The following is a 27277-nucleotide window of genomic DNA, read 5'->3' as shown; positions in this document are numbered from 1 at the left end:
AGGTATTCTTGCTTTCTCTGCTGTGACATTTTGTTTTCTACTTTCAATTTCTTTAAAATTAAATGCCTCAATAATAATTTTATAGTATGTTCTATAAATTTCTCTGAAAAATGTTATAACAGAAGGATATAGTGAGCAAGAATATGGGCCTTAGTCTTAGATCTGGGTGTCATTCATCCAGAAGCAATCTATGGATTTGGGTACAAGTTAATTTGAGTCTGTAAGCCACATCTTTTTGAAAGGCAGATGGACAGAGAAAGAGGGAGAGGAAGAAAGAGAAAAAGAGAGACGGAAAGAGTAAGAGCAAGAACAAGAATGAGAGGGAGAAAGCGAATGAGGAAAACAGTGAGAGAAGGGGAATGAATATGAATGTCTGCTGCTCAAGGTCATTATATGGATTAAAGTAACATGTACATAAAATCATCCAGCAGACTTCTTCTTATGCTAGTTTTCTCCATATGTGTGTTTTCCCAAACCTCTCTATCATGTATATACTGTATTAGTTTCCTAAGGCTATCATAACAAATTACCACAAACTAGGTGATTTAAAACAACAAAGTTATTTTCTTACAATTCAGGAGTCTAGAATTCTGAAACCAAAATATGAGCAGGGTTGGTCCTTTCTTGAAACTCTGAGAAAGAATTTGTTCCATATCTGTCTCAGAGCTTCTGGTGTTGCTGACATTTTTGGCATTCCTTGGCTTGTAGCTCTGTCACCTGATTTCTTTGTCCTTATGGATGTATTCCTTGCATTTCCTCTGTCTTCAAGTTTTTCTTTCCATACAAGAACACTTGTCTTTGGATTTGGTGGTGGTGGTTTAGTCGCTAAATTGTATGAGACTCTTTCGATCCCACGGACTATAGCCCACCAGACTCCTATGTCATGGGATTTCCCAGGCAAGGCTCATCCTAATTCAGTATGACATCATCTTAACTTTAGTACATCTACGAAGATTTGTTTTCAAGTAAGGTCACATTCACAGATACTAGAGGTGAGAACTTCAACATGTCTTTTTGGGGGACAGAATTCAACCCATAACATATCTAAGCAGCCATTAAACTAGAGAAGCTAAGGGATTTGTCTAGGGTGCTAAACAGAGTTAATAACAAAGCTAGAGCTAGGAAACATACGTTACTCAGAATGCAGTGTTTCTTCCTATATACCAAGCTACTTAAAAAATCATCTTCCTGATTCCAGTAGATAAAACTTTAATCTTTGATTTTATCTATGTATTCACTTTATATTCTTGGCTATATTTAGAACATATAAATACATCTTTTGAAATATCGAACTCAGACAAAAATAATGCACAAGTGTGGGTTTGCATGTGTATGTGTGAACATAAATGTGAAGGTGACAAATCGGCAGCCCATGTGCCATTTCCAAGCAGTGAAGAAATCTGTTTTGTCCTATGCAGTGTTGTTGTGGAGGTTATTATTATTTTTAATGATTTATGATTTTAGAGAGCAATAGATTTTATATAAAATTCCAAATTTCCAACAGCTTGTGAAAAATGATATGATCTGGAAACACTGGGCCCAACTGACCACAATCTGTTAGAGCTGGGGTGTGGATGCCCTTTTTAGAAAAGTGTGCAATCTGTAGTTGGCCACAGGGCCAACCCATCCTCATTCTTTCCCCAGTTTGGTTTACCTCACTACTGTATGTCACATGCTGGACTTGCTTACATTTCTGTCTGCTCTCCTTGATCTACAGAAAATTAAATTATCTAGTATTGTACTATAGTTTAATTCAGTGGGATGTCAAGATCAACTTGACAATATTTTAAGATTCAGTTCATTTCCATTTTATTGTTATATTTCCTTCAACAGGAGAAAAGCTCTTGTAAAAATAAAATTCTTATCAATTTGGCTTTACAAGTAACTTCAAAAGCCCAAGATTATTTTTTGTTTAAAAAGTCAGTATCTCTAATTTGTGAAATTCCAATAGTGTATACTGAATATCTACCACTGTCTTTATTTTTGTATATGCTTAGCTTTCTGTGTATGTATGATTAAGTGTACATGTGATACATGATTAAGTGTATGTGTGATATATAATTAAATGAAAAATAGTATTAAACAGATGCAGTGGAGAAAAAACTGAGTATGAAAGGTATAAGCACTGCAGGAGAAGGACAGAGCCCTGGAAGGATAATGAGGCTTAAATATATACATATAAAAACGAGGGGGATTAGTTTGTGATAAGATGGGAAACAGATAAACAATAAACAAACAATAATTCACACAAGATGTGCCTTAAAAGCTACCTACGAATTATTTCAGTATGCCCACACAGAGAATAGATTCCACAGATTTTGAGGGGGGCTGAAATTAAGCGAAGGTACAATAAGGTTTTGAGTCTCACCGGCATCTAGAACTTCAGCACAGCTCTTGATCTTCCCTCAAAAGTCACAGTAAGGGAAAATAAATTGCATTGGTTAAATTAAACACACTGGCTGCAGGGACTCCATGAAAATACGTGTAAAGCTAGATTCTGATGGATGAGAAAATTCCTTTCCTGAAGTCTAGCCATTGGAAATGGGAGGGATTGACTGTGAGTAGGGATGTGAGTGGGCTTCCCTAGAAGCTCAGTGTTATCAAATCTGCCTGCAATACAGGAGAGTTGCAGGGTCCTCCGGTTAGATCGCTGGCTCAAATATGTGACTAATCAGGGAATAAAATTACCCCCACAGGGTCTTCTCACAAATTTAGTTTAGTAGCTGCTATTCTTCTTCAGAAAGATTTTTCATCATTGTGGGGGGAAGGAGAGATGGGAGGGAGGCATGAGTGAACATACACAGGTGTTAGTGGTGCCCTAGATTTAAGAACACTACCCATCAAAAGCACTGCAGGGATCCCATATTGAAACCTCTCTAGCAGGTGCATCAGTTAGAACTTAAAGTACTATTCTCAAGTACCTATTCATGTGCTTTCTCTGCTGTGGCTTGACACATTAATAATTATCATTATTCAAGTAATTTGTAGCCATTAAAATCAGTCTATATTCTAATTACTGAAGAATTATATACTCATGTGAAAGTAGCTTAATTTTACTTTGCCAAAGATTTTTTTCTCAAGTAGTCCAAAACAATATAACATGCTGAGTTTGCTTATTTCTCTTGAAAGTAACTTAGTAAACTTCATGAGAAATTATAGGGCTTTTCTATATGAAATTTCTAGTATTTTTTTTCCCATTCTATAGCTGAGTCCAAAGATCCAGACTAATTGTATTTCCTTGCATTTAAAGACTTCTCTAAGTTGTTTTGTTGAAAATGAGGTTTGCATAGTGGCATGTTCAATAACTATTCATCAACTTTTGTTACTAGGAAACCATGTCGATTCATACAAAGGAAACCAGCTAGACATTTAGCCACAAACCAAATAACAGTGTTGTATTTACTATTAAAATAAACAAGTTGCAAACTAAACAATAGCTCTCCAATTATGCAACAGTGACACTGTCATTGAGTAGAGAAATTCACTGTTAGTCTGAAATTTAGTTGAGAATATCATTTAATCTAATCTCTCCCTAGTAATACCATTATTTCAGTAGGAAAAAAATGGCTTTCATTTTGATCACTTGTATCATAGCAAATAGAAAATCCCTCAAAATGGTAAATCTTACTGCTCTTTTAAATTATCTACCATCTTTACTGGAAAGGTATTTAATACACATCAACTCATATTTTCCCTCATTATTACACTTCTTCTCAATCACATATTTGTAAAGTTAAAACCTTCTTCCAAATTGATATCAGTCTTGGAATTCATGGGTATCTCAAAACCTCCACATTGCCTTAATGTTAATTGAGAAAGTAGGTGTTTACACTGAGCTCCTAATGTTAAAGCACAGGCTATGATTGCAGCAATAAACAGTGTCTGTGTATTCATTTCTCAGTCAAAAAAAAGAAACATCTTATCACTTATTTTCATTTATTTTTAGTGTAGAGCAAGCTTCCAAATTAGAACGCTCATTAATATTTAATACCTTATGGAAATATGTTTGTTTATGGTGATCATTCATTTCCATTTTCATTGTTGCAAAATGTTTACCAGTTTATGGTATGAGATATTATTTATGTTTCCATATTTGGGTTGTTAGGAATTCTCCCAATCAGACATAAGCATAAACAACCACCTTGATTTCACAATTATCTCATTTGTTCTGAGAAGTAGACAGGGGCAGAAGTTAAAATCCTTCACACAGTACTGTAGCCTAAAATTGGTAGATTCCCTTAGGTGATTGGAGAGGAATTAATCCTATTTTCCACCTTTCTAAAAAAAAAAAAAAAGTACTAGATTTTTCTGACAAATGGTGAAAGTGTTAATCACTCAGTACTGTCTGACTCTTTGTGACCCCGTGGAGTCTGCCATTCCCTTCTTCAAGGGATCTTCCGGACTCGGAGATCTAACCAGCGTTTCCTGCTTGGAAGGCGGATATTTTTACCGTCTGAACCACAGGGGAGCCCCTACAAATATTAAATTGCCTCAAATTTATTTCAATAGGGATCATTTTACATCTTATCTACAAACAAAAAAAGAAAATAATGACATTAAAAACACTTCATCTGTTTTCATTAAGATACTTTATGTAGTATCTGCCATTAAGGAAAGATATTACTAATACATTCCAAAGGTGACTGTAGTTTCCTGAATTCCTCTGGCTGAAATTGTTAAAAAAGGAATGAACACATGTAAATCCATGGCTGATTCAGGTCACTGTATGACAAAAACCACTACAATATTGTAAAGTAATTAGCCTCCAAGTAATAAAAATAAATGGAAAAAAAAAGAAAATTAAAAAAGGAATGAACATTAATTAGCACCTGTATTGTGTCAAGTAGTATGCTAGGCATATTCAATCATTTGAAGAGAGGCAGTGTGGCATGGTGTTTGAGATCACAGTCTTGAGTTTGAATTCTTCTTTGCTCTTATATTGTTAGGTGTGATCTTGACTGTCTTGGTTAACCGCTCTGTGCTTCACTTTTCTCATTGGTAATATGAGTGAAATCCTAGACTCTTTCTTACAGGGTTGCTGTGAGGGATAAACTAAGTTAAGTAAGTAAAACACTAGAGCAGTTTGGCATGAGTAGATACTCAGCATTGGAGAAGGCAATGGCACCCACTCCAGTCCTCTTGCCTGGAAAATCCCATGGACGGAGGAGCCTGGTAGGCTGCAGTCCATGGGGTTGATAAGAGTTGGACACGGCTGAGAGACTTCACTTTCACTTCTCACTTTCATGCATTGGAGAAGGCAATGGCAACCCACTCCAGTGTTCTTGCCTGGAGAATCCCAGGGACCGGGGAGCCTGGTGGGCTGCCGTCTGTGGGGTCGCACAGAGTCGGACACGACTGAAGCGATTTAGCAGCAGCAGTTAGCAGCAGACACTCAGCATTAGATATCGGCATTATCTTCACTAGATCTAATAAAGTGTCATTATCTTTATTTTACTGATGAGGAAACTAGTGCTCAGAGAGTTGAAGCAATTTACATTAAGAAACAACACAGCAAGTCATACTTGAAAGAACTTTTATCACTAAATTATGTTGTGATTTCCACCACCCCCCATTCTATACACATACTGATAGTTTTCTCTCTGCATACTTACTGAAGGAAAGAAATCTTTTGTCTGTCCATATCTCTTAGACTAGGTACAGTAGTTGCTTTAGATCTGGTAACTGCAAAGGGGATTATTGTAACACATAATTTATTGCCGCACGGTTTAGATTGTGTGTGTGTGAGGGGTAGGCACATAGGATTTACTGTTTTAAAACTTATGCATGTAGAATAAGAATTTTAATATATCTTTGAACTAGAAAATCACAGAAGACAGCCTGTGGAAAACTACAATCCAGTGGAAACACTGTGTAGACCAACTGAAGATAAGATCCAAATTCACAAAGGTAAAATGAAAGAAACTAAATAATTAATCAGGTCTTACACACTGGTGGCAATCAATGGGTTTTAAGAGTCCAGGTAAAAGACAGGACTTTGACTCTTAAGAGAGCCTCTAGAAATCTGCTAGCATCATCAGATTCACTGAGGAATGTACACAGATCTTAAGGGTATTGTGGAACCTTTTTAGATTCAATTCTTATAAATTAGCTGTCCCTTCTATTTACTTTTGTAGTAAGCTTTACTTCTATAAGAGACATATGTAGGCACACCTTATATGCTGCTTGTTCTAGAACCTATTGACAATTTTTTTTTAAATGCCCTAAATTAGGTAGAGTATATTTGTGGTCCAAATTCACTTAATGACTGATTAACCTTAGATAATGTATTTTTCTGAGACTTAACTTTACATTATTTAATAATTCACTTAAAAAAATCATGTTAGCAGTTATTAATTACATTCCCAAAGTAATCCTGTGGGATAAATTGGCACTCAGTAGTATCCATACTTTACAAATTCAAGGAATCTGGATTTCAGAGAAGTGACTTCCATTGGGTCAGAGAAAACAGAACAGGCTTAGAACTGATAGAAAAAAGCTAGCATTTATTCAACACAGTTCTAAAATATTTTATATCTATTTATTAATTTAACCTCCCCAACAGCAAATAGATAAATTGGGAGCTGTTAATATATCCATTTTACAGATGAGGTGACTGAGGCAGTGCAAGATTAAACATCTTACTTGGGGTCACAGCTGATACATGGCAGAGATGAAATTCAAGCCCAGACAACCTGATTCTAGTTCCCACACATTTAATTACTTGACCACACTGCCTTTCTGAAGCCAATAAAAATAATAAAATTTATTCCTGTCTCCAAGTTATTTAGACTCTTAGACAAGCAGTGAAAGTATAAATAGGCTTATCAAAAGGAATGAGTTCTGGTTTCTTTGGCAGGAAATGAATATCGGATTTGGAATGTATATTATTTTAGTACTCCTGAATTTGTCTACTTTTTACAGTTTTGCTATATAGGGCTGAGATACAGAAAATAGTCTTACCTTAACAATATTTAAGGCTGAAGCTATTAGGCTTGTGGTACTGAAATAAATATGTCTGCTTTTTCTGCTCTAAAACGAACCCAGACTAGGAATATAATAGGGTTAGAAATTTAAATGTCCATAGGACTCAAACTATAATTAAGCCACACACCTCAGACTTCTCTACCACCTATTTTGCAAGCTTCCTTTAGAGTTAACTCCTTTGTCACCAAACTCAGCAATGCCTACTGGGCATGCCCAGTGATATGGTGAGTGCCTTATATCAAGTTTTACTTCCTCCGGGTTTTACCAGCTGCAAAAGGAAGGAGGAGACAGAGCGAAGAGTTAAACAGGAACAGAACTTGGTTCAGCTCCGGATGTCCATGGCCAGGGCAGGGCACAGAAAGCTGGGGGAGGAGAAGGGATGAGAAGGCGCTACCACCGAAGTTCCTTGTCCAATAGATGAGTCTGGGCGCTTAAGCTGGCACGTTAATCTGGTGGGTCCCTTTTGCATCTTTTTGGCAAAACTTGGGCAGATCGTGAAGATCTGAAGTGATCACTCATCCCGGGGCCCCTGTAAGGGGTGGGGCAGGAACCGTGGATCTGGGAATGCCAGCGACTGTGTGAACCTTGCCTATCTCTGCATTCCTCGAAGAGCTGCAGCTTTTCTAGGGTTCCAAGCAAGAGATCAAAGGGCACCAGTAAAGCCAGAGCTCATCTTAATCACCGACTCCTCGGCCCCTTTCTTTTGGCCCTGGAACCAACCCTCTCAGATACCCTTGCCCAATCACGACTAAACCCCGGAGAAGTGGAATCTCCACTCAGCTTTCCATGGGTCTAGCAGGGGCCTGGGCATGCTCAGTAGGCTACGTGTTTCTCTCTTTTCTTTTCTCTCTCTCTCTCCTGCTCTCTCCTCTTCCTCTTTTTCTATATCCACCTCCCCTCTCTCTCTTGGGGGAGGGTGGGTGGTGACAAGTTAGAAGCACTTGCGTTAGGTCCCCACCCCCAGGATCGGGCTCCCCCGGCAAGAGGACGAAGCCAAGGCAGAAACACACCTCACTGCGCAGCATCCCCACCGGGCGGGGCTGCGCCCGGCGGGCTGAGCCCACCAGTATCCCGGTCTGGGGACGGCCTGCCGCTCTCCATGGTACTGCGGAGAGCGCAGCTCCGCCCTTCTCTTTCAGAAGGACAGCACCCAACGTCACGTAACCCAGCCTTCTCGGGCTCCACGACCGCCTCCTCCTCCCCAGCTCTTTCCCTCTCCTCCTCCTTCTGCTCCCCTCCTTTGCCTGTTCTCCCCTCCCGCACTCTTGGAGATAGACGCTCAAGCCTGACGCCTCTCAAAAGGCAGCAGCAGTCGCCTTATCCACAGACCTCAGGAAATTCGCTTTGACCGTTGCATGCCTCAAGCTCTGGCTCGAGCTACGGGGGAACAACCGGGCAGGTAAAGAAGCTCAATTGGTGTTGGGGGGGAGGGGATGGGGCGAGGCTAGCTGGAGAAGGATATCTTTCCCCATTGTAATTGAGCCAGGATCTGCCACAAATGCACAGGGAAGGATGGGTGGTGGGAGGGTGGAGGAGTATAGACCTTGGTTGTTTTGCATGAAGCTTTTTAAATAATGGCAAGAGGATGAGATGGTGGAGCTGGGGTAGTAACTTGAAGACTGAATGCAGTGATTTATTAGTAGAAAAAGAAAACGGGCAAGTTAGAAACCAAAGCAATAAAATACATCTAGAGCTACATCTTTCTTTCCCTTCCCCATCAGCCCCATGCTGTGCCTAGCCTTAATTTGTGCAGTCGACTCCAGGCTCCAAGAAACTGCACTGGTATTAGAGATGGGGCTTAGAGACTGGGCGGGAAAGCCAGGGAGAATTTTGGGTGTGCATTGGTATTAAGGGACTTTGAAATATCCAGGGGGAAATGATAGGCGCTTCTAAAAATCCTCTCAAAGATTTCAGGTTCTTTATTATGATATATTGAATGATGCATGGAAAGGTGTGTGCGTGTTTGTGCGTGTGTGTGTTACCATAAACATATTAAAATAAATGCAACTGCAGCCCATGAGCATACTGTATCGATCCTTCCAGTGGCTTGGGAATGAATTTGATTCTAGAAATGAAAGAAAAGATTAATGAGGCTGTTAGTCTGCTTTTGAATTAGAGCGCTTCTTCCTTTGGCTGCAGTGATGTTGTTTTTCAGATCCTTTTATTTTATCCTCTAATTTGTGAACTCGCCAGGTTTTCCCGGCACCTAGAGAGAATCCTTTTCTCCATATAAATACAGATACTCTCTCACACACAATGAGCTTCCTCTAAGAACTGGGAGAGTCAGTTGACCTCCCCTGTGGTAAGAATATATATGTTTTCCTCCTTCTCTTACATTCCTTAAAAAAAAATTGTCAAGATATGCATCGTTGGAGGAGGGCAAGAGAGCGGTGTAAAGAAGGGCTTTATGAGCTATGGAATGTCAATGAATAAAACAATTGATTCTAACTGACTAACAAAAAAAAAAATGGTTTTCTAACACAGGAGCTTGTAAATGGTTTCAAAGCACTTACTCTTGATCTTGAAATTTCAGGTTTATTTCACAATGACTAAAATTTCACAGATTTCTGAGTCCACTTAAAAAATGAAAGTCTTCTGAATAATATGTTTCTTAGAAGGATTTTTAAGAGCACTTTTCTTTGGGTTTGGAGCAGGAGTAGACAAGATATGGCTGGTGATTACTGATGGTGTGGCATGTATCAGCCGTAATAAATAAGCAACTGAGATTTTAATTTCCCTTTGCTAGTGGGCAGTGTGTAGTGTTTTGTGTGTGTGCTGAAAGAGAGGGAACCAGTCATCAATTTCATCTGGGGAGGAACTTGAAGTGGGATGCCCTAGCTTGGTGGCTCTCAGATGACACCTGTAGGGACTGCTCTGTATTGAAGAGAAATGTTCTCAGTTCCCTTCATGGAGGAGTAGCAGCACAATGCGGTGCCATAAATTACTGCTAGTTTCAGCTTGTAGGGAAAAAAGTGTTAATTGGATAGTGAGTTTCTGTGTCTAGGCAATAAACTGGTGCCTGTGCCTGTGTGTGTTGTTTGTGTATGTGTTGGGCGGGGGGAGATAGTGAGAAATGGAAATGGTGAAGGAAATACATATATTTTCTTAACCGGACCAGATGATACATTGTGATTTTCTTGGTTAAAATATGAGAGTAATTTTTGGTTAAAAAAAAAAAAAAAAGCCTGAAAAACAATTCACTATGTATGAGTTCTATACCATTATAAGAACCTGTCAGATTAGAGTTGAATAAAGTGAGATGATTTAATAGTAGAGTGAGTAATTCAAAGATATGATTTTAAATGTGAGCTTCCTTGAACCATAGCAGCTAAGCTGACACAGTAGCTATTCTAACCACACAAATTCTGAGCCGACAGCCAGAAAGGTCTTGAAGAGGAGTTAAGATCACTGCACTGTTAGGCAAAATATTAAATACTTGACTTTAGAGGAGTTAATATTATGGCAGTTAAGACACAAATGCTGCCAAAAACATCTGACTCTAGTGAGTTATTTTCTCCTATAATGAATGATTCCTTCAATAAAAAGGAAGAAAATACTTGTTTGAAATTTAAGAATACCAAGAAATCATCAGTGTTCTTCTCTCTCTGAGAAAAATAAGAGTAGGAATGCTACACAAATCCATGCTGGCAGCTTCCAGTCAATAGTTTGGTACACTTTGCCTGTTGTAAAATCAGCTATTAACTGAGATTTAAATAGGCTGTATTTTTATTGTTCATATAACCAGTGCACATATAAGGAGAAGTTTCTAATAGACTCTTTCTCCCCCTTCATATATTTTCTCCCCCTTTTCATATATTTTAAACTTTCTCATAAACATTAAAATATAACATTAACCAAATTTCTATTTAAAAGAAAAACCTTGGGAGGGTTACCTATTAATGGTTATAATAACCTACAAGGGTGTAATGGCTGAATTGTAAGAGTGTGATATTAACTATTAGGAGACATCAGTTCTTCTTACTTATAGATCAGGACAAATAAGTTCCTTCCAATAAGGTTAACTCTGACTTGCTAATAACAGCAATTATATACCTGATTTCTTAGTTGAATAACGATTATATGATACTCAGACTTTAGAACTTAATTTTTATTTTAATTCTCTGCAGATTTCTGGGTCCTTATAAAAAGACAAAATAAAACCAAAATGCATCACCAACACACGACCAATTGATATGCTGGCATGTTAGCTTGGCCTTGCAGAGGCGGAGAGGAGAGAAGAGGAGCTGCTGTGTTTTCCACCTCTAACAGCTTCTGGCTATTTCACAGCTTCTGTGTTTGAACCCTACTGTTGGGGAGGGAAAAAGAGAAGTAAAACCCAGCCCCTGAGGCCATGTGCAAGGAATTCTGCTTTGGCTATAGTGGTACTGGAAGTCTATGATAATGGCAGAAGAAGCAGGCCTTTGAAGCTACTCTGGGGTTGACAAGTGGTGCCTTACTGGTTTGGACACTGCATCTGGAGGAGAAACACCTGAGGTGTTACCAAGCATTCAAGGATCCTGGTTCATTGCCAGCATCTTACTTCCCTGGAGAGTGTTTGCTTTTTACCTGACTCACCGTTTCCCTTTTGCCTGGTAACACTGCTGATACCTGGCAGATGATGGTATTTGAAGAGTGAAGTATCTGCCGACCCCACCGATGCCCTTGGACTAGTTCATCGGACTCAAATGGATGCGTGATTTCCCTTGACTTTCTGTTGACACCTTTTTCCAGAACGTTGCTTCCAAAGTGTATCCTCCCTTTGGTCTGGAAGTTCTGTGGCTGCCCTGTGCTACTGGGGTCTACGTTTTCCAGTTGGGAGGGGACTATAGGGAGAGAGGGAGGGGTTGCTGGAAGAAGAAGAAGAAAAAAAGAGCTAGATAAAGGAGGGGACATCTCTCCCACTCCTGCCCGCCCCCTTGCCCGATTTCTTTCCGGACCCCGATTTCTGCACCACGGTGTCCAAGACCATTTTGACCCTGTCGGCCCCGGCACCCCCCCGCCGCACCCCAGCCCCGAGCATGGGGACGGCGCTTCTCCAGCGCGGGGGCTGCTTTCTCCTGTGTCTCTCGCTGCTGCTCCTGGGCTGCTGGGCGGAGCTGGGCAGCGGGCTGGAGTTCCCGGGTGCTGAGGGCCAGTGGACGCGCTTCCCCAAGTGGAACGCCTGCTGCGAGAGCGAGATGAGCTTCCAGCTGAAGACGCGCAGCGCCCGGGGCCTAGTGCTCTACTTCGACGACGAGGGCTTCTGCGACTTCCTGGAGCTCATCCTGACGCGCGGCGGCCGCCTGCAGCTCAGCTTCTCCATCTTCTGCGCCGAGCCCGCCACGCTCCTGACGGACACGCCCGTCAACGACGGCGCGTGGCACAGCGTGCGGATCCGCCGGCAGTTCCGCAACACCACGCTCTTCATCGACCAGGTGGAGGCCAAGTGGGTGGAGGTCAAATCCAAGCGCCGGGACATGACGGTGTTCAGCGGCCTCTTCGTCGGGGGGCTTCCCCCGGAACTGCGCGCGGCGGCGCTCAAGCTCACGCTGGCCTCGGTGCGGGAGCGAGAGCCCTTCAAAGGCTGGATCCGCGACGTGCGGGTCAACTCCTCGCTGGCCCTGCCCGTGGACAGCGGCGAGGTCAAGCTGGACGACGAGCCGCCCAACAGCGGCGGCGGGAGCCCGTGCGAGGGGGGCGAGGAGGGCGAGGGCGGGGTGTGCCTCAACGGGGGAGTGTGCTCCGTGGTGGACGACCAGGCGGTGTGCGACTGCTCGCGAACCGGCTTCCGCGGCAAAGACTGCAGCCAAGGTAAGGCCCGACGACGCTGGAGCCCTGGGGCCTTGGCCTGGGCAGGGCGCGGGGAGGCAGGGCGAGGCAGGCCGGGGCCGGTGCATGCGGGCTTCCTTCTCTGGAGAGCTTGTGTCGCCTAGGGTCCAGGTGAAAACCTGTTTCCGGCCTCTCCGCCTTCTCACTTCCCGCAGCCCCTCCCGTGGCCTCGGGAAAGGTTGAGCAGCCCCCATTTCCAGGTCCAGAGTCCCCCCGGGAGCCCTTTCCACCAGTCCTACCGCCTTCCAAGTGGCAAGTAAAATGACCTCGCCCCTTCACTCCTCGGGTTCTTTGCCAGGCCGCTCCCTCTCTTCACTGGACTGGGGCCCACCAGAACATACAAGGTGCTTTTTCCTCTGTCACCACTGTCTGTAATACACGGATTTCCCTCGTAAGATGCAGATTGGGCATACGTTTGGTGAAAAATGAAGTCAGGAGAAATTGACCATGGTTGAGAATCCCCACGTCGTTGGTAATGGACAAGGGAGACAGGATTCATTGACACAGCTGCGCCTTTTTCAAGTCCAGTGGCCAGCCCTGCTCGTGCTTGTGGGGAAAGGGAGGTGGGAGCAGGGCAGGACTGGTGCAGAATTTCTTGATTAGGATGAGGGTTCTTGGAGTTAATGGTAGTTTCTTTGGCTATGTCCAACATTTGTTGGTTTAATCAAATTATTTCTGTGGTTTCTTGAAATGGGAGAGAGGTCAGCTCATGTTTAGAAGTGTTAGAGATTAAATAGCGTATTTCTCAATCAGATGACTTGGGAAGGTAAATAGTTGAGAGATTTACACGTTGGACTGGAAAGCTTCTGCAGGCTATAAACAGGGGATGCATATGAAGCATTGCAAGAGATTTTCCAAGGATATTCAGCTAATGATATTTATCTGAGTAATGGAGGCCAAGCTATTGTTCTTAGGGATAGAAACTGTAGAATTAAAAAACCTCATACCTCTAAGTTTAATTTTCTCCCTTTTATACATAAAATTCAGTCATCAATGTGTTTTTCCAATATTGCTACATAACAATGACCAAAGAAAAATATTGTTGTGTAAATACAGGAAAGCCTGTGAGCAAAAAGTGAATGATATGAAAAAGAAATATGAATGTATCTGTGGCTGAGCAGGAGAGATGTCAGGGTTTAAAGTAGATAGTTTTCGGGTCAAATCAAGACAATCAACAACATATGGATAAATGGCATTTATGGCTGTTTTTTAAAGTTGAATCATTAAATCTTATTTTGAAAGCTTTAGGGACAAAAACTCTATGTATGGCTGTATTTTATTGTATAATATCTTCTGGACATTTTTTATTTTTTTATTGCTGACACTGCTAAGGGGAACTAGCCCTTGTAAATCTTACTAGACTTGGCAGTTCTCTCTTACCTGACTTTAAGAGAAATGAAGACTCGATAAAATTTGTAATTGTTTACACAGCAGAAAGGGGAAAAAAATCTAGTCATTAGGAGAGTTCTGTAGCCTTCTTGGTTTTATGAAAAAAAAAGTAAGGTGTGATTTTACTGCTTTTTGCCTCCAAGAAGGTTTTTGTTCTCATGTATTTTGGCTTAAGTAATTATAGAGGACTGTATCCCATGGCCTATACTACACTTAAGCTTGATCGGTAATTTTCCATGGATTTAGCATCAGGTTTTATAGTTATATCTTATGAAAAATGAAACAGTATATGCTTTTTTCTCTACCAAATCTAACTTGATTGTAAACCATGTATAAGTTAGCTACATTTGATGGTTTGCTGTAGTATAATTTGAAGTTGCATACCTCTGCACTGATACATAGAAATGAATAAAAGATGGACATTATTTTATGGGACACATTGCTCTAAATATCCCAATGCTGCTTTAAAATACAGAGCAGACAATTTAAGGAAGAACACATGAAATATAACTTCCTTCCTTAAATTAGGAAACAAATATGACACAATGACAGCTTGTTCTGTGTGGGAGGGTGTTTTAAATGAAAATTTTTATTTTTCTGTGCATTTTTAACATAGGAATCCAGGGATGTGCATAATCAGGAACAGTTAAGAGTGGAGAAAGCATGGCAAAAATAATATTTTGAAGAGAAGCAGAATTAGATATCTCTGAAATGCATTCTGCAAATGGATAGCTCTTTCCATGAGATGAAAAATCTGGAATTAGATATATATATAATTGGACAGTATAGTACCTGATGCATAAGGTAATACAACCCAGAAAAGGAAATCCATCAGAATGGTTCTAGAGGTTTGATTCTTTTTGAAAATTCGAGCTAAAAATGGAGTGCAGAGATCACCACTGGTCATGAAAGGAAAACGAAAGGCTGGATTCCTTTGATTATCATAGAAATGGAAAATGGAGTGATAAAGGCAGAGCCAGTCTCCCTAGAAAGATTGGCTCCATTTTGCTTATTTTCTCTGTTTCTTGTGTGTCAAGTGACTATTAAATAATTAATTGAGAATGGATGTCTCTCCCAACACCAATCATGTATTGATGGCTAGGGACAGATGATTTGTATTCAGATGAAATATAAACAAAACCCTGCCTATAGCCAGTATTTACACTGATTGCCACATTTAAAAAAAAAATGGTGATTTGAAAACAAATGCATAGTCATTTGAGAAAATTTGAAAAAAATATTAACAGCAAACATTAAATAATTTTCAAATTATATCTGGTCCCAACTACAATTTTTTTTTAACTTGATAAAAAGTCTAATATTTTAGTTGCCTTTGTATTCCAAATACAATAAGAATTATTAAAAAGAAAATTTAGGAATATTCTCTTCTTTCTAGAATGCCTTTAAACAACTTAATGCACCTATGGATTTCTAGAATATTTTCATTTAATGAGCTCACTTTTATCCTTACTCATTTGTTCAGACAGCCTGGCAAGTTTTATTTATTTATTCATGTGGTGATGGAAAGAGAAAACAGAAAGGTTATGTGTCGTGATCAGGTTAGTGGCAGAGCCTGGGTAAGAGCACCAACCCTCTTACTCTCAAGCCCTGTATTTATCATGACTGCTGAATATGCTTTCCATTTTATTAGATTTGATCATTGTTTCAGATCCAGTGATTATTCAAGAGAATACACACACACACACACACACACACACACACACACAGAACTAATGTATATGATGGATACTTATGGGATACATAGCTTTTTCAGTGAATCATACCCATGTAAGTGTCCTGGGGTCATTATTATTTAATAAGTTTCTACTTAAGATCACTAATAGTTTCCTAGCAGCTTGAAAGAATTAGTGAATTCTGTGGCCACCCAGTAAAAACTGAGAATAAAAGGCTGATCAGTGAGAACTTAATTTATCCATTTTATTATTTCCAAGTCTAGGTTTTATGCATTTTAGGGCCACTTATATGAAAGTGTCATCCTAGACTGAGTATCAGTTTTATTCACTTCCTCTATTTAAATAGCCTGAAACGCAAGTGGCTTGTGATGGCTGATTGCTTAATATTACTGAAAATGACAGTTGATAGATATTACTTATTGAAGCCTCTGCTTTCTATGACTTTATGAATGTTGCCAGATAGACAACCATATTCACTCATTCATTCATTTTTTTTTCTTTATTCAACAAGTGTTAAGTGCTTTGCATGTGCCTGATCATAGGCCTAAGCGATACAACTGTGAATAAACTTAGAAATAGTTCCTACTTTCATAGGAAAGTAAAAGCCTCACATTCCAGTGAGGAGGCTCAGTAATTAAAAAAGTAAACACATGAAAACTTTAAACAATAGTATATATTTTGAAGGACAAGTACTTTGTAGTATGAGAATTTCAAATAGTGTGAACCAAATTAATCAAAAAATGTTTTCCTGAGGGGTGATACTTAAACAAAAATCTGAGAAATAAGTAATTAGCCAGGTAAAGACACAGGAGAAATGTTAGGTCACAGCCCAGTGTAGGAGCTGACATGGCACATTCAGGAAACTAAGGGAAGGCCCTTGAATGTGGAACTCTTAGCGCAGTAGGGCCAGGTCCTGTAGAGCCTTCCAACACAGCGTTAAGAATTTTAGTCTTTACTGAAAAAATGATGGAAAAAACAATGGAAGGAGTTTAGTGTGGAAGATAAGGGGGAGGACATCATTATCAAATTTACATTTCAGAACGAGCACTCTGACTGTAGTGTAGAGACCAGATTGACAGGAGGCCAAAGAAAAGCATTCTTTTCTATTTGTCACTCAGCATCATTTGTTAAGCACACATGTAAACTGTAGACTGAACCAGGGGATATAGAGGGAACAAAATTCTTTTTCTGAGGAAGTGAGAATCTTTGTAACTTTGGTTCTGTATAGAACTCCGAGGCCACTTGTTTGGAACACTTTAGTTCTACCTGTAAAATGCATTATCTGAACCCTTTATGTAGATTATTATGTGATTTCTTTCAGATATGTCCACTGAATCTGTAGGCTTCTGGAGCCCATTGATAGTGCCCTATTTAACTATATTCCCAAGGACCTTGCTCAACATGGCTTCCTTGTGATAATAGAGATAGATAGATAGATTTTAGGCTTTCAGTATTCTAACTGCTCCAATAAAGGGAAATACTACATAGATATGATTTTCATAAGGTTAAAAAAATTAAGTAGTTACTGTATAGGTAAGTACTGGACAAATATGATTCAGAAATTTTTGCCAGAGTTTTGTTTGAAGTCTACCATCAGAGGAAAGGTGGATCATCTGTGCTGAAAAAACTTTGAGGGGAATGGAGAAATTCATAATTTTGATGTAGATAAAATGTTCTGAGAAGCTTTTGAAGCATAACAATGAAAGACATCTGTCTGATCTATCAAAAAAAGCTTACCTTGGCTGTAAAATAGTAATCAGAACTGACCATTTTAGAATGCCACAAATGAAGTGGAATGTGTTGTTTGTTTAACTGTTCTGAGATGCTTTTGTAGTATGAAGATTGAATTGCACAGACTGGGCCCACACTGCTTGGTTGCAGTGGGCTCACTCAAACTTTATTCCTCAATACTGTCATCTGTAAAAATGGTATAATAGTACCTGCTTCAAAGGGCTCTTCTCAAAAGCAAGCAGTTCACTTCATGTAAAGCTCTTAGAACAGTTTCTGGCACATAGTAAATATTCTAAACTATTATCATCACTACCACCAGCACCACTACTTCTACTGATCCCGCTTTCTTCAGGGCTACTGTCAAGTAAAGTTCGAATATATGCGTGCATGCTCAGCTGTGTCCAACTCTTTGCAACCCCATAGATTGTAGCCCACCAGGTTTCTTTGTCCAAGGGAGTTTTTCAGGCAAGAATACTGGTGTGTGTGTTAGTCACTCAGTCATGTCCAATACTTTGCGACTCCATGGTCTGTCATGGAATTCTCCAGGCGAGAATAGTGGAGTGGGTTGCCATTTCCTTCTCCAAAGAATACTGGAGTGGGGTGCTGTTTCTTCCTGCAGGCGATCTTCTCCACCCAGGGATCGAACCCCTGTCTCCTGTGTCTCCTGCATTGCAGGCAGATACTTTACCGGCTGAGCCATTGAGTAGGCACTGAAAATTCAAATATAGAGCTTTTTTTTTAAATTTAAAAGGAGCTTTAATGTAATAATGATCCTTGCTTGATTAGCCCTAAAGTTTCAACTTACAAAGAAAAACGAAAAGTAAACACAGTGAGCCTTTATTTCTGTTTTACACAGCTGTGCTCTCATGTTACCCATATCTGGCTGTAATTCAAAATATTTAAAACATATTCTACTTGAGAAATTTTATTATAATTAAGTGAATCTTTAACACAAAAGCATTTTTAAAAACTGTCATTTTCTACATAAATACTTTTATCCATCCTAATCCCATATTTAGTGATTTTTTTACAATATTTATCCTAATTTATAGGTATCTAATGAATCTATCTTATTTATAATTGGTCTTTGAGGTTCATCTGTAAGTTCAAGTTATTTGTCTGTATGTTACAGAGGAACTAGCTAACATACTTGAGCTTTTAAAAGCTCAAGAAAGATTTCTTATAGTTGCATGAACAGATTATATTTTTAGTGTAAAATCATATATACTAGTAACATCATGTTCCAGTTTTGGATAGCATTAAGTTAAATTTGATAATTAAATGATTATTTAAGAAATCTCTGATTGATTACAAAAGGACAGGTAGTATATAATATTTCTCTTATTCTTGGCTGCATTCTGGGCATTACAACTTTGAGCCACACTGGTTTCTGAAAACAGGACTCACATTCCTTATTTTTCAGTGAGCATTTGGTGACTACTCTGTAGGGCTAACTCCTATAAATATACACTGAAAATTAGGCCTTACTGTAGATATCCAGGTTTTGTTTTGTTATGGAGATGATAAACCTATTATTAGAAGTTGTTAGGCAAACTGTACTTTCAAAAATTGTGCAAGTATATGACATAACTCAGCATAAATCATTTTTGCATTCTAAAGGATCTTAGTTTGCTATGTATCACGATATTATGTAGAGCCCTTTTACTTTTTCCTTGTGTAGTTCTCTATGATTGTATGGCTCAGTTCCTTGCTGTTACTTGGAAGTATAGAAATTGGTAAGTGTGTGTGGTCCTTGCTTAGTAGTAAGTCTTAAAATGTCTGAATTAAGTTTTAGGGGGAGAAAAGTTATTTTGGTTAGTTGCTTTAGAGCTCTTCTTATATGGGCATATGTATGAGTAAAGATTCACTGAATTACACCCTTAAGATTTATGCAATTTACTGTACATAAGCTCCACCCAAAAAAAAAAATTTCCTTCAGAAGCATTGAAAGAAATGCTTCTCAATGAATACCAATGCACTGATTATATATAAAAAAAATTGCAAAGGAATCCTTAGTGGAAATACATATTTACAAATTTTAGCCCAAGAGTTAGATATTTGAAACATAAATCCAGTGACCTTTCCAGGAAGCAAGTGTTATTTATATATGAATGCATCTAAGAGAAAGGAGAGAGATACTGTTTTAAATTCCTACACAACTTTTAATCTGGTTTCCAATTTCTTGTGCCTTTATAATGGAAATTAAATATAGGCTCTTATTTTACATTTGTATCTATTTTAGTGAAAATCTTACAATACATTCAAGCAATATATGTTTTCCAATTAGAACAACTCAACTACTAGTATTTTAGGTAATTAGTGATGAATGTATTGTAAAAGCTCAATAAATACTTGAATGAGTGGATATTGGAAAAAAAATTGCTAGTCAAGCTATACTCTCTAAACTAAAAATAGCATTATTTCCCCCAAAAAAATATTAGGCAGCAGATTATTTCAAAAGGTACACTAGGTCCTCCTACTTTACTGGTGTTATAAGTACCTTTTGAATTTGAATACAATTTAAAATCATTCTGTTTAGAATCACATTTATTATACTCACTATTTAATATTTACTAAGTGAAAGACACTATACAGTGTACTTTATCTGTTTTACCTTGTTTTTTACTGCAACATCCTACTTGGTAGGTTTTGTAAAATGCCCATTGTACAGATGAGAAAACTGTATTAGAAAAACTAGCTTGCCAAAAACTCCATAGCTCAATGGCAGAGATGAAACTGGAGCCCAGGTGTATCTTTTGTCCCAGCAGGCAACTGTATCCATTATATGACAAAACCTGTGTGTCTCACTTAACAGACAGGTGGTAGCTGTTGAAAATGTGTTCCCTACCTGCCAACTTGGTGCCAGTTTGAATGGCTGATTTTTAGTAAAGCCTTCAGAATTGACGATTGTGGCAGACCCTTATATTTAGTGCCATTTCCTAATGTCATGATAATAAAGAATCGGATTAGCTTGTCAGGATTCATCACACTCTGTTTACATAATGCTTGTGTGTTTGCTTTTTTTGTTGGCCTTCTATTCATATTATGCTTAATAGGTTGATTCTACTCTAATGCAACCAGAAGTAAAGAACTAGTATCTTGGATCTAAAGAATATTACAACTAATTCTTGATCATTTGAATGAAAATATTTAGTTTCCAGAAACAAGCGACACAATTTCCATCTGTTTCAGATTCTAGGAGATATAGTTAGTTAAAAGTATCAAAGTCCATGGTGATTCAGCACAAATGTAAAGACCCAGGCTGGTCCCCTAAGTATACACTTAGTGAGAGTTGCTGAGTTAGAACATGATTCTGCTGAAGATATAGGTGATGGTACACTGGGCACTTAATTGAAATTACATAATGAGAAAGTAGTGTTTCTTTCTGGATAAGTGTATTTGGCTTCCCAACACATTGCTTAAAATTGAACTTGGGAGTAGTTCTTGGACTTAGAAAGATATATTCCCTATGCTGTTTCAGGTATATGTGAAACACTATTATTGGAAAGAAGTGGGAAGAAAACAAGACTGACCTGGCAAGACAAAGTGCTGACCTGGACTCTTGTCTAGTCACTTGTGCTCAAAACTGTCTGAACTGTATTTAGTAAGACACTGATGCCTCATTATGGGAACAAGTGCTGCTTCAAATAGCACTTTCTCAGGTTGATTCCCAGGAGGGATCTGGTGGTTCAGAAGTTAGAAGAGGCACTGCCGAGAAGAACAGTTGCCTCACTGGCATCCTAACATTAGGAGGGTCCTCCCTTTGTTTAATTATAGACATAATGAATTCTGTGTGGATGGCAATCCATAACAGAAGCAGTACTGATCAGTTACTGTTGTTTGTTACCTTACAATACCTGGTCTTGTATGTAGAACCAGCTAAACTTGGGTGTTACCCAGACATTGCTAGATTCAGCAGAAAGAACCACTCCAGTCCAGCAGAGGCAAGGAAATTAAAGACTCATGTTTTTCTTCTAAGTAATGATGCCTCTCTATAATTTAAGCGTGCCTAGACTCTCCTTAGGGAAAAAGCTGGCATGGCAGCATATAACTATAGCTGCTGTATGGAAGATACTACCTTCCAGCTTAAGCTTTTCACCTGGAGTGCAACGTTGATTTTTTTCCCCCTGCAAACAATGTAATTATTTATTTGAAATGACTGTATGTGATGCTTAATATACTAGATGTTTAATTTTTCCAGATTAAGACATTATAAAAATAGGAAGTTATATACTGTATTCCATGACCCAATTTCACAATTACATGTATCAGTTCAGTTCAGTCGCTCAGTCATGTCTGACTCTTTGCGACCCCATGAATCGCAGCACGCCAGGCCTCCCTGTCCATCACCAACTCCTGGAGTTTACTCAAACTCATGTCCATCGAGTCGGTGATGCCACCCAGCCATCTCATCCTCTGTCGTTCCCTTCTCCTCCTGCCCCCAATCCCTCCCAGCATCAGGGTCTTTTCCAATGAGTCAACTCTTCGCATGAGGTGGCCAAAGTATTGCGGTTTCAGCTTCAGCATCAGTCCTTCCAATGAACACCCAGGGCTGGTCTCCTTTAGGATAGACTGGTTGGATCTCCTTGCAGTCCAAGGGACTCTCAAGAGTCTTCTCCAACACCACAGTTCAAAAGCATCAATTTTTCGGTGCTCAGCTTTCCTCACAGTCCAACTCTCACATCCATATATGACCACTGTATAGGAGGATACATTTATGAACCCCTGTTTTAAAAATTGAATCAACTTTCTGTGAAATAAAGTATTGAGATATTTTAAAATCATGAAACATTTGTTTTTGATGCATAAATGTACATGTATATAAACAGTTATGTATACACAAAAATATGACATGTAAAAGAAAATTACATAATATAAACAGAGAAGGATTTTATTTGAAGTCTTGAAAATCATATTAAAACCCTCAAAAATATATACTGGTTAAATATATCAATAAAATATAATGTTTTTATGATTTAAAATAGTCTATATTTTCTTATATAGAAAAATACATATATATTTTTCTATAGAAGCCCTTAGAAACTTGAAAAATTTATCCTTAAATTATGACAACTGACTTTCTCTGATCAGGCATAATGTTAGTGGTTTTTGTGGTTTTTGCTAAATAGCACTTTCATATTGTTAACTAAAACCCCAACTGTTCCTGGGGGTTGTATTAAAGACAAAACATATTAAGTCTTGCTCTAAGACTTTTCTGACAGTTACCAAGAGTAACTAACTTAATGAACCTCTATTATTATAAAATAATAATAGTTATTATTTAAATATCTATCAGAATGAGCCACAGTTATATTCAAACATACAAAAAAAGTTAAACTAATATTAATAATGACTTTTTAAAACTTTCATACTTAAGAAAACCAGAGAGTTAAACTTATTTACTGAACTCCTAGTGATTTTCCTGTAAGCTAAGACCACCACAGGAATATTATTGAAACAGCCAGCCAGGTTTTAAAAAGTCAATAATAGCACCAAAACCCTTACCAGAGCAGGTATCAATCTATACAAAATTTTGCTTTTAATATTCAAATGAGTCATTTATAAGGTTCAGAACATGCCTCATTGTTTAGTTTTTGTCATTATATGGGTAATTTTTTGATATATGGATTATTAATCTCTTTTCCTTTGGCTTCTTATACTCTGTGCAACCCCATAGACTATAACTTTTCAGACTACTCTGTCCATGGAATTCTGCAAGCAAGAATACTGGAGTGGGTTGCCATTCCTTCTCCAGGGGATCTTCCTGACCCAGGAATTGAACCCGGGTCTCCTGCATTCCAGGCAGATTCTTTATCATCTGATCCACCATGGAAGCCCCTTATACTTTTATTCAGATTAGAATGGTGGGATAAAAATAATATAATAAATATAATATAATAAACTATCTTCTACCACAGTTTCTATTTTTTACTTCAAATAACATTTAAAGCTTTTTTGCCCCCACCTTGGGCTTTATACATTGTTTATCCTTCTTCAGCTCTCTATGTTGACTTCCTTCCTCAAAGTATAGGCAAAGTTAGAGTTTCATGAATTAGAATAATTCTTCATCAGAGATGGCACTTCCCCCTCTCTGATTATTAGCTGAGAGCTGTCCATTTTCCCAGAGGTCACTGAAAATAAAGAAAAATGGTGGGCACATCTTCCTCCCTTAGACTCAGGATGTTATTCATCTTGGACAAAGTCCCTGTTTGTATGACACAGAAAATGTTGTGTTTCATCCTAAAATAGAGGTAATGTTGATTTGCACTGGGGCCAGATATTAATTTTGGAGGGTCTTGCACCCTCAGGGATGGAGGATGGAAGGACAATGAGGCCTCAGGGAAGCTGTGATGCTTGGGATATGTAATATTAAAAATGAGATAGAAGGCTGAGAAAGAGGGACAGGAGATAGGGAAAGAAGATGATTGGGGAAAATGGAGTGTTGGAGAAAAGTTTGAGAGAGAGTGGAGAACTAGGAGAACTTGAAACAATCAGAACATTGTGAACTAGTGACTTAAAATATTATAAATTATTACACATCTGGTTAGTGGAAGAAGGGACTAGAATATGCATTTGACTTTTAGCCCTGGAAATGAGCTGAGGGCAAACATAAGAGGAAGAAAAATACAAATATAACCATATTCTTGCCTACAATTCAGTCACAGAAACTGTAGTCATCTTTTGTCTTTGGCAATGTGTCATTGGGCTCTTTCCTAATACAAGTAAGAACAACAAAAACTAGAGCAAAATCGCACATAATTCGTACTCTGTGTCAGGCCCTAATTCAAGTTCTTTACACACATTAATTCATTTGCTCTTCCTCACAAATCCATAAGGTAGGTACTGTTTTCTCCATTTTAAAGATGTGAAAACTGAGGCCCAGTAGAAATTTGCAAAGCTGGCATTGTAATGAAGGCTGCATGCATGATTCCTGAGGCCATGCCTTGGACTTGTAATTCCTTCTTTTCTAATATTAAAATAATAACTCTGTATGCTTTACATACTCCTTCATGTGTAAGAATCTGCCCCGAGTTTAAAAGATGCCTGAATAAACTAATGCAATTTCATGTTTATTTACTCCCCTTCTCTTAGCGTTCCATGTTAAGTATTTAATAACGTTTTCTGGGCAGAATTTCTTTTTTAAATTTAATGAAAATCCTTTCTCTGATGACATAATTTATTCTTGTTATGTCCTCAGTGGAAATAAGATTCATGTATTCAGTATTTCCTTTAGTTATCTTTTTCTACCTAAAGAGAGAGAGTACTGTCTTCACTGAGCTAAAACATTTCAGTCCCCCTTCTATGAAACTGGTCTGACATTCTGCCTCCTTCTCCAAGTAGCTGCCTGTTATGTTATGTGTGTTAGTCATTCATTCATGTCTGACTCTTTGTGACCCCACAGACTGTAGCCAGACAGGCTTCTCTGTCCATGGAATTCTCCAGGCTAGAATGCTGGAGTGGATTGCCATTCCCTACTCCAGAGGAACTTCCCAACCCAGGGATTGAACCCTGGTCTCTTGCATTGCTGGCAGATTCTTTGCCGTTTGAGCTACAGGGAAGTCTTCCTGCTATATTTATTTTACCCACTATCATTCTGATTCACTTATGCTCTCCCAAAGGTTAGTTCCCAAAATATATCACAATCCTCTTGGTCTGTTCATCATAGCATCAGCATCATTGCACTTTCATTGACTCCCTGCCCTTCCTCTCCTTTCTGTCTGACTAGCTAATTTCCTATTATACCTTGGAAATGGCATAGACAGGGGCTTCATAAAGATCCTTAGTAGGTTGTTGTTACCTGGTGGTTTTAAAAAAAGCCTCTGTCACTCTTGTCTGTAGATCAAGCAGTCTAGAATGGTGTAAAGGGAAGAGTCTTGATAGCATTGTATTTTTAGGCTGGAAAAGTAGGCCAGAAAAATATGAGCTGAAAAACAGAAAAAATAATTTGGACTAAAAAAAATGGGCAGTGGAAGTCTGGTCCACAGAAGCTAACCAGTGGAAATGGATATGAACAAGAGTGTGTTGATTGAGACCCAAGGAAAGAGAAAACCATATTTGCTTGTAATTCTAGTGTAAATGTGAGAACAGTCCAGCAGAAGTGGTGGGCAAATCTCTATTCCTGGAGAGTCTTAACAATAGCTTAGACACCTGCCCTCTTAAACTGTTTGATTTCCCTTCTTCTGGTCAGAGGCCTGGACTAAATAACCTTCAGAATACATTTTTAGCTCATAGTTATGTAAATAATTATACTTTTGGGAAAAGTTTTAGCGTTCAAATCTTCCAAGTATGACATAGAATTAGCTCCAAACAACACCCACCCCTAAAAAAGAAAGTCCTCAAACTACCCCCTGCCAAGAAGGAAAAGAGCCAGAAAACCCATTTTAAGAGGGTCTGAAGTTATAATTCACAGATGCATTTGAGTAAAACATAGCACCGACTGCTACAGAGTGTGAATTGCTTCCCCGGTTGCCTTAACTCCCTGGAGTCCACTCTAGATTACTCTAAATCCACTCTTTGCCCCCCCTGTCTGTGTTTGCCTTGAGCCACTAGCCCTTGTTGTCTTCTTCACCCGGTGGACTGCCCCAGCTTCATGTTTCCTTCGACGTGGTTGAGTTCAGGTTACAGCTGCTGCCTGTATCTCAGCTCACCTTATCCCTCTGTTCATGCCGCCTTCTCCATCGCACTCTCCAGGCATGGGATTCACCTCCACCAGGTGTGATGTTTCTGCCTGGCTGACTCACTGCAGCACATTCAAGTGGTATCACTCACATATCAAACCTTTTATTCTGGTATTTCTCTTCCTCTGGGAAATACAGCTTTGGATAAAAGGGGTTTTAGCGCTAGTGTGAATTCTTCCTGGAGAAGGATGAGATGAGAGGGCTGAAAAAAATAGTCTTTGAGTTAAAAACAAAACCCAAACAACAGCCATTCACAACATTAAGAACATTTATTTATGGGTACTGTAATGTCCTCGGTTTCTTAGTGTAAACAGTTACACAAACCAGAAATCTAGCTTTTCTCTGACTTCTGTGTTTGTGTCCATTCATGAATTCAATCCTAATTCCTAAACCACTTACTAAGAAGCTATCCTACATATGACAGGATGTTAGCTCTTAACATCTCAGTGGTGTTCATTCACCTCTGTGTTCTCAGGACTTTTGAAGTTTGGCAGCACAATTGAAAGTGTTGAGACCTAAATAAAGTATTAAAAAAAAGGGGGGGGGGACCAAAAATGTGAATAAGTCTCACTATTAATCATAGTCTATGGAGATCTATAATAGAGTGTACATGGGTACCTTTAGTGATCTTATTAATGATATCCTCAGCTGTGGTAAAAATAAGCCTTATTGAAAAATGCAGTATGCCTATGAAGAGTGAGAAACATGGATCCTTTTTAAAATTACACTTAATGGATCGTTTCACACTCTCAGTTAAGTCACCATAATTTCAAATTATTCTAATCACTGGATCCATTCATATGAAAAGGAAATAGTTTGTAGTACGTCATTAGAAAGTTATAGAGAAGAGGTAGAAAAAACATTTGATGACAAATACAAGTTTGTTTTTTCTTTGTTTGGCAGCAAGGAAAATCAGGATACCTGACTTTTTTTTTTTTTTTTTTTTTCCTTTCTGTGAGACACTGTGTTTGGTCACCACTGGTCTAAGAATTG

At 38.9% G+C, this 27277-nt stretch overlaps 1 protein-coding gene across 22 annotated transcripts in view; it reads left to right on the top strand.

The window, feature by feature from the left end:
• The first annotated feature begins 7799 nt into the window (after positions 1-7799).
• NRXN1 (neurexin 1) overlaps positions 7800-27277 on the top strand; it is a 1158212-nt gene continuing 1138734 nt past the window's right edge. For 3 of the 22 annotated variants that reach the window (XM_070478138.1, XM_070478164.1, XM_070478118.1), the window contains exons 1-2: positions 7924-8383; positions 11112-12774. In XM_070478138.1, coding sequence (XP_070334239.1) covers positions 12003-12774 — 772 coding nt within the window. In that variant the 5' untranslated portion in view covers positions 7924-8383; positions 11112-12002. Of the gene's footprint in view, positions 8384-11111; positions 12775-21087; positions 22068-27277 lie in introns of those variants that run through there. The other 19 variants (XM_070478201.1, XM_070478178.1, XM_070478153.1 and 16 more) reach the window with 13 other exon arrangements.

Source organism: Odocoileus virginianus, chromosome 2 (genome assembly GCF_023699985.2).
Source record: "Odocoileus virginianus isolate 20LAN1187 ecotype Illinois chromosome 2, Ovbor_1.2, whole genome shotgun sequence".
Taxonomy (NCBI): domain Eukaryota; kingdom Metazoa; phylum Chordata; class Mammalia; order Artiodactyla; family Cervidae; genus Odocoileus; species Odocoileus virginianus.
The sequence above is the reverse complement of the archived record's forward strand: the minus strand, read 5'-3'. Positions and strand labels throughout refer to the sequence as shown.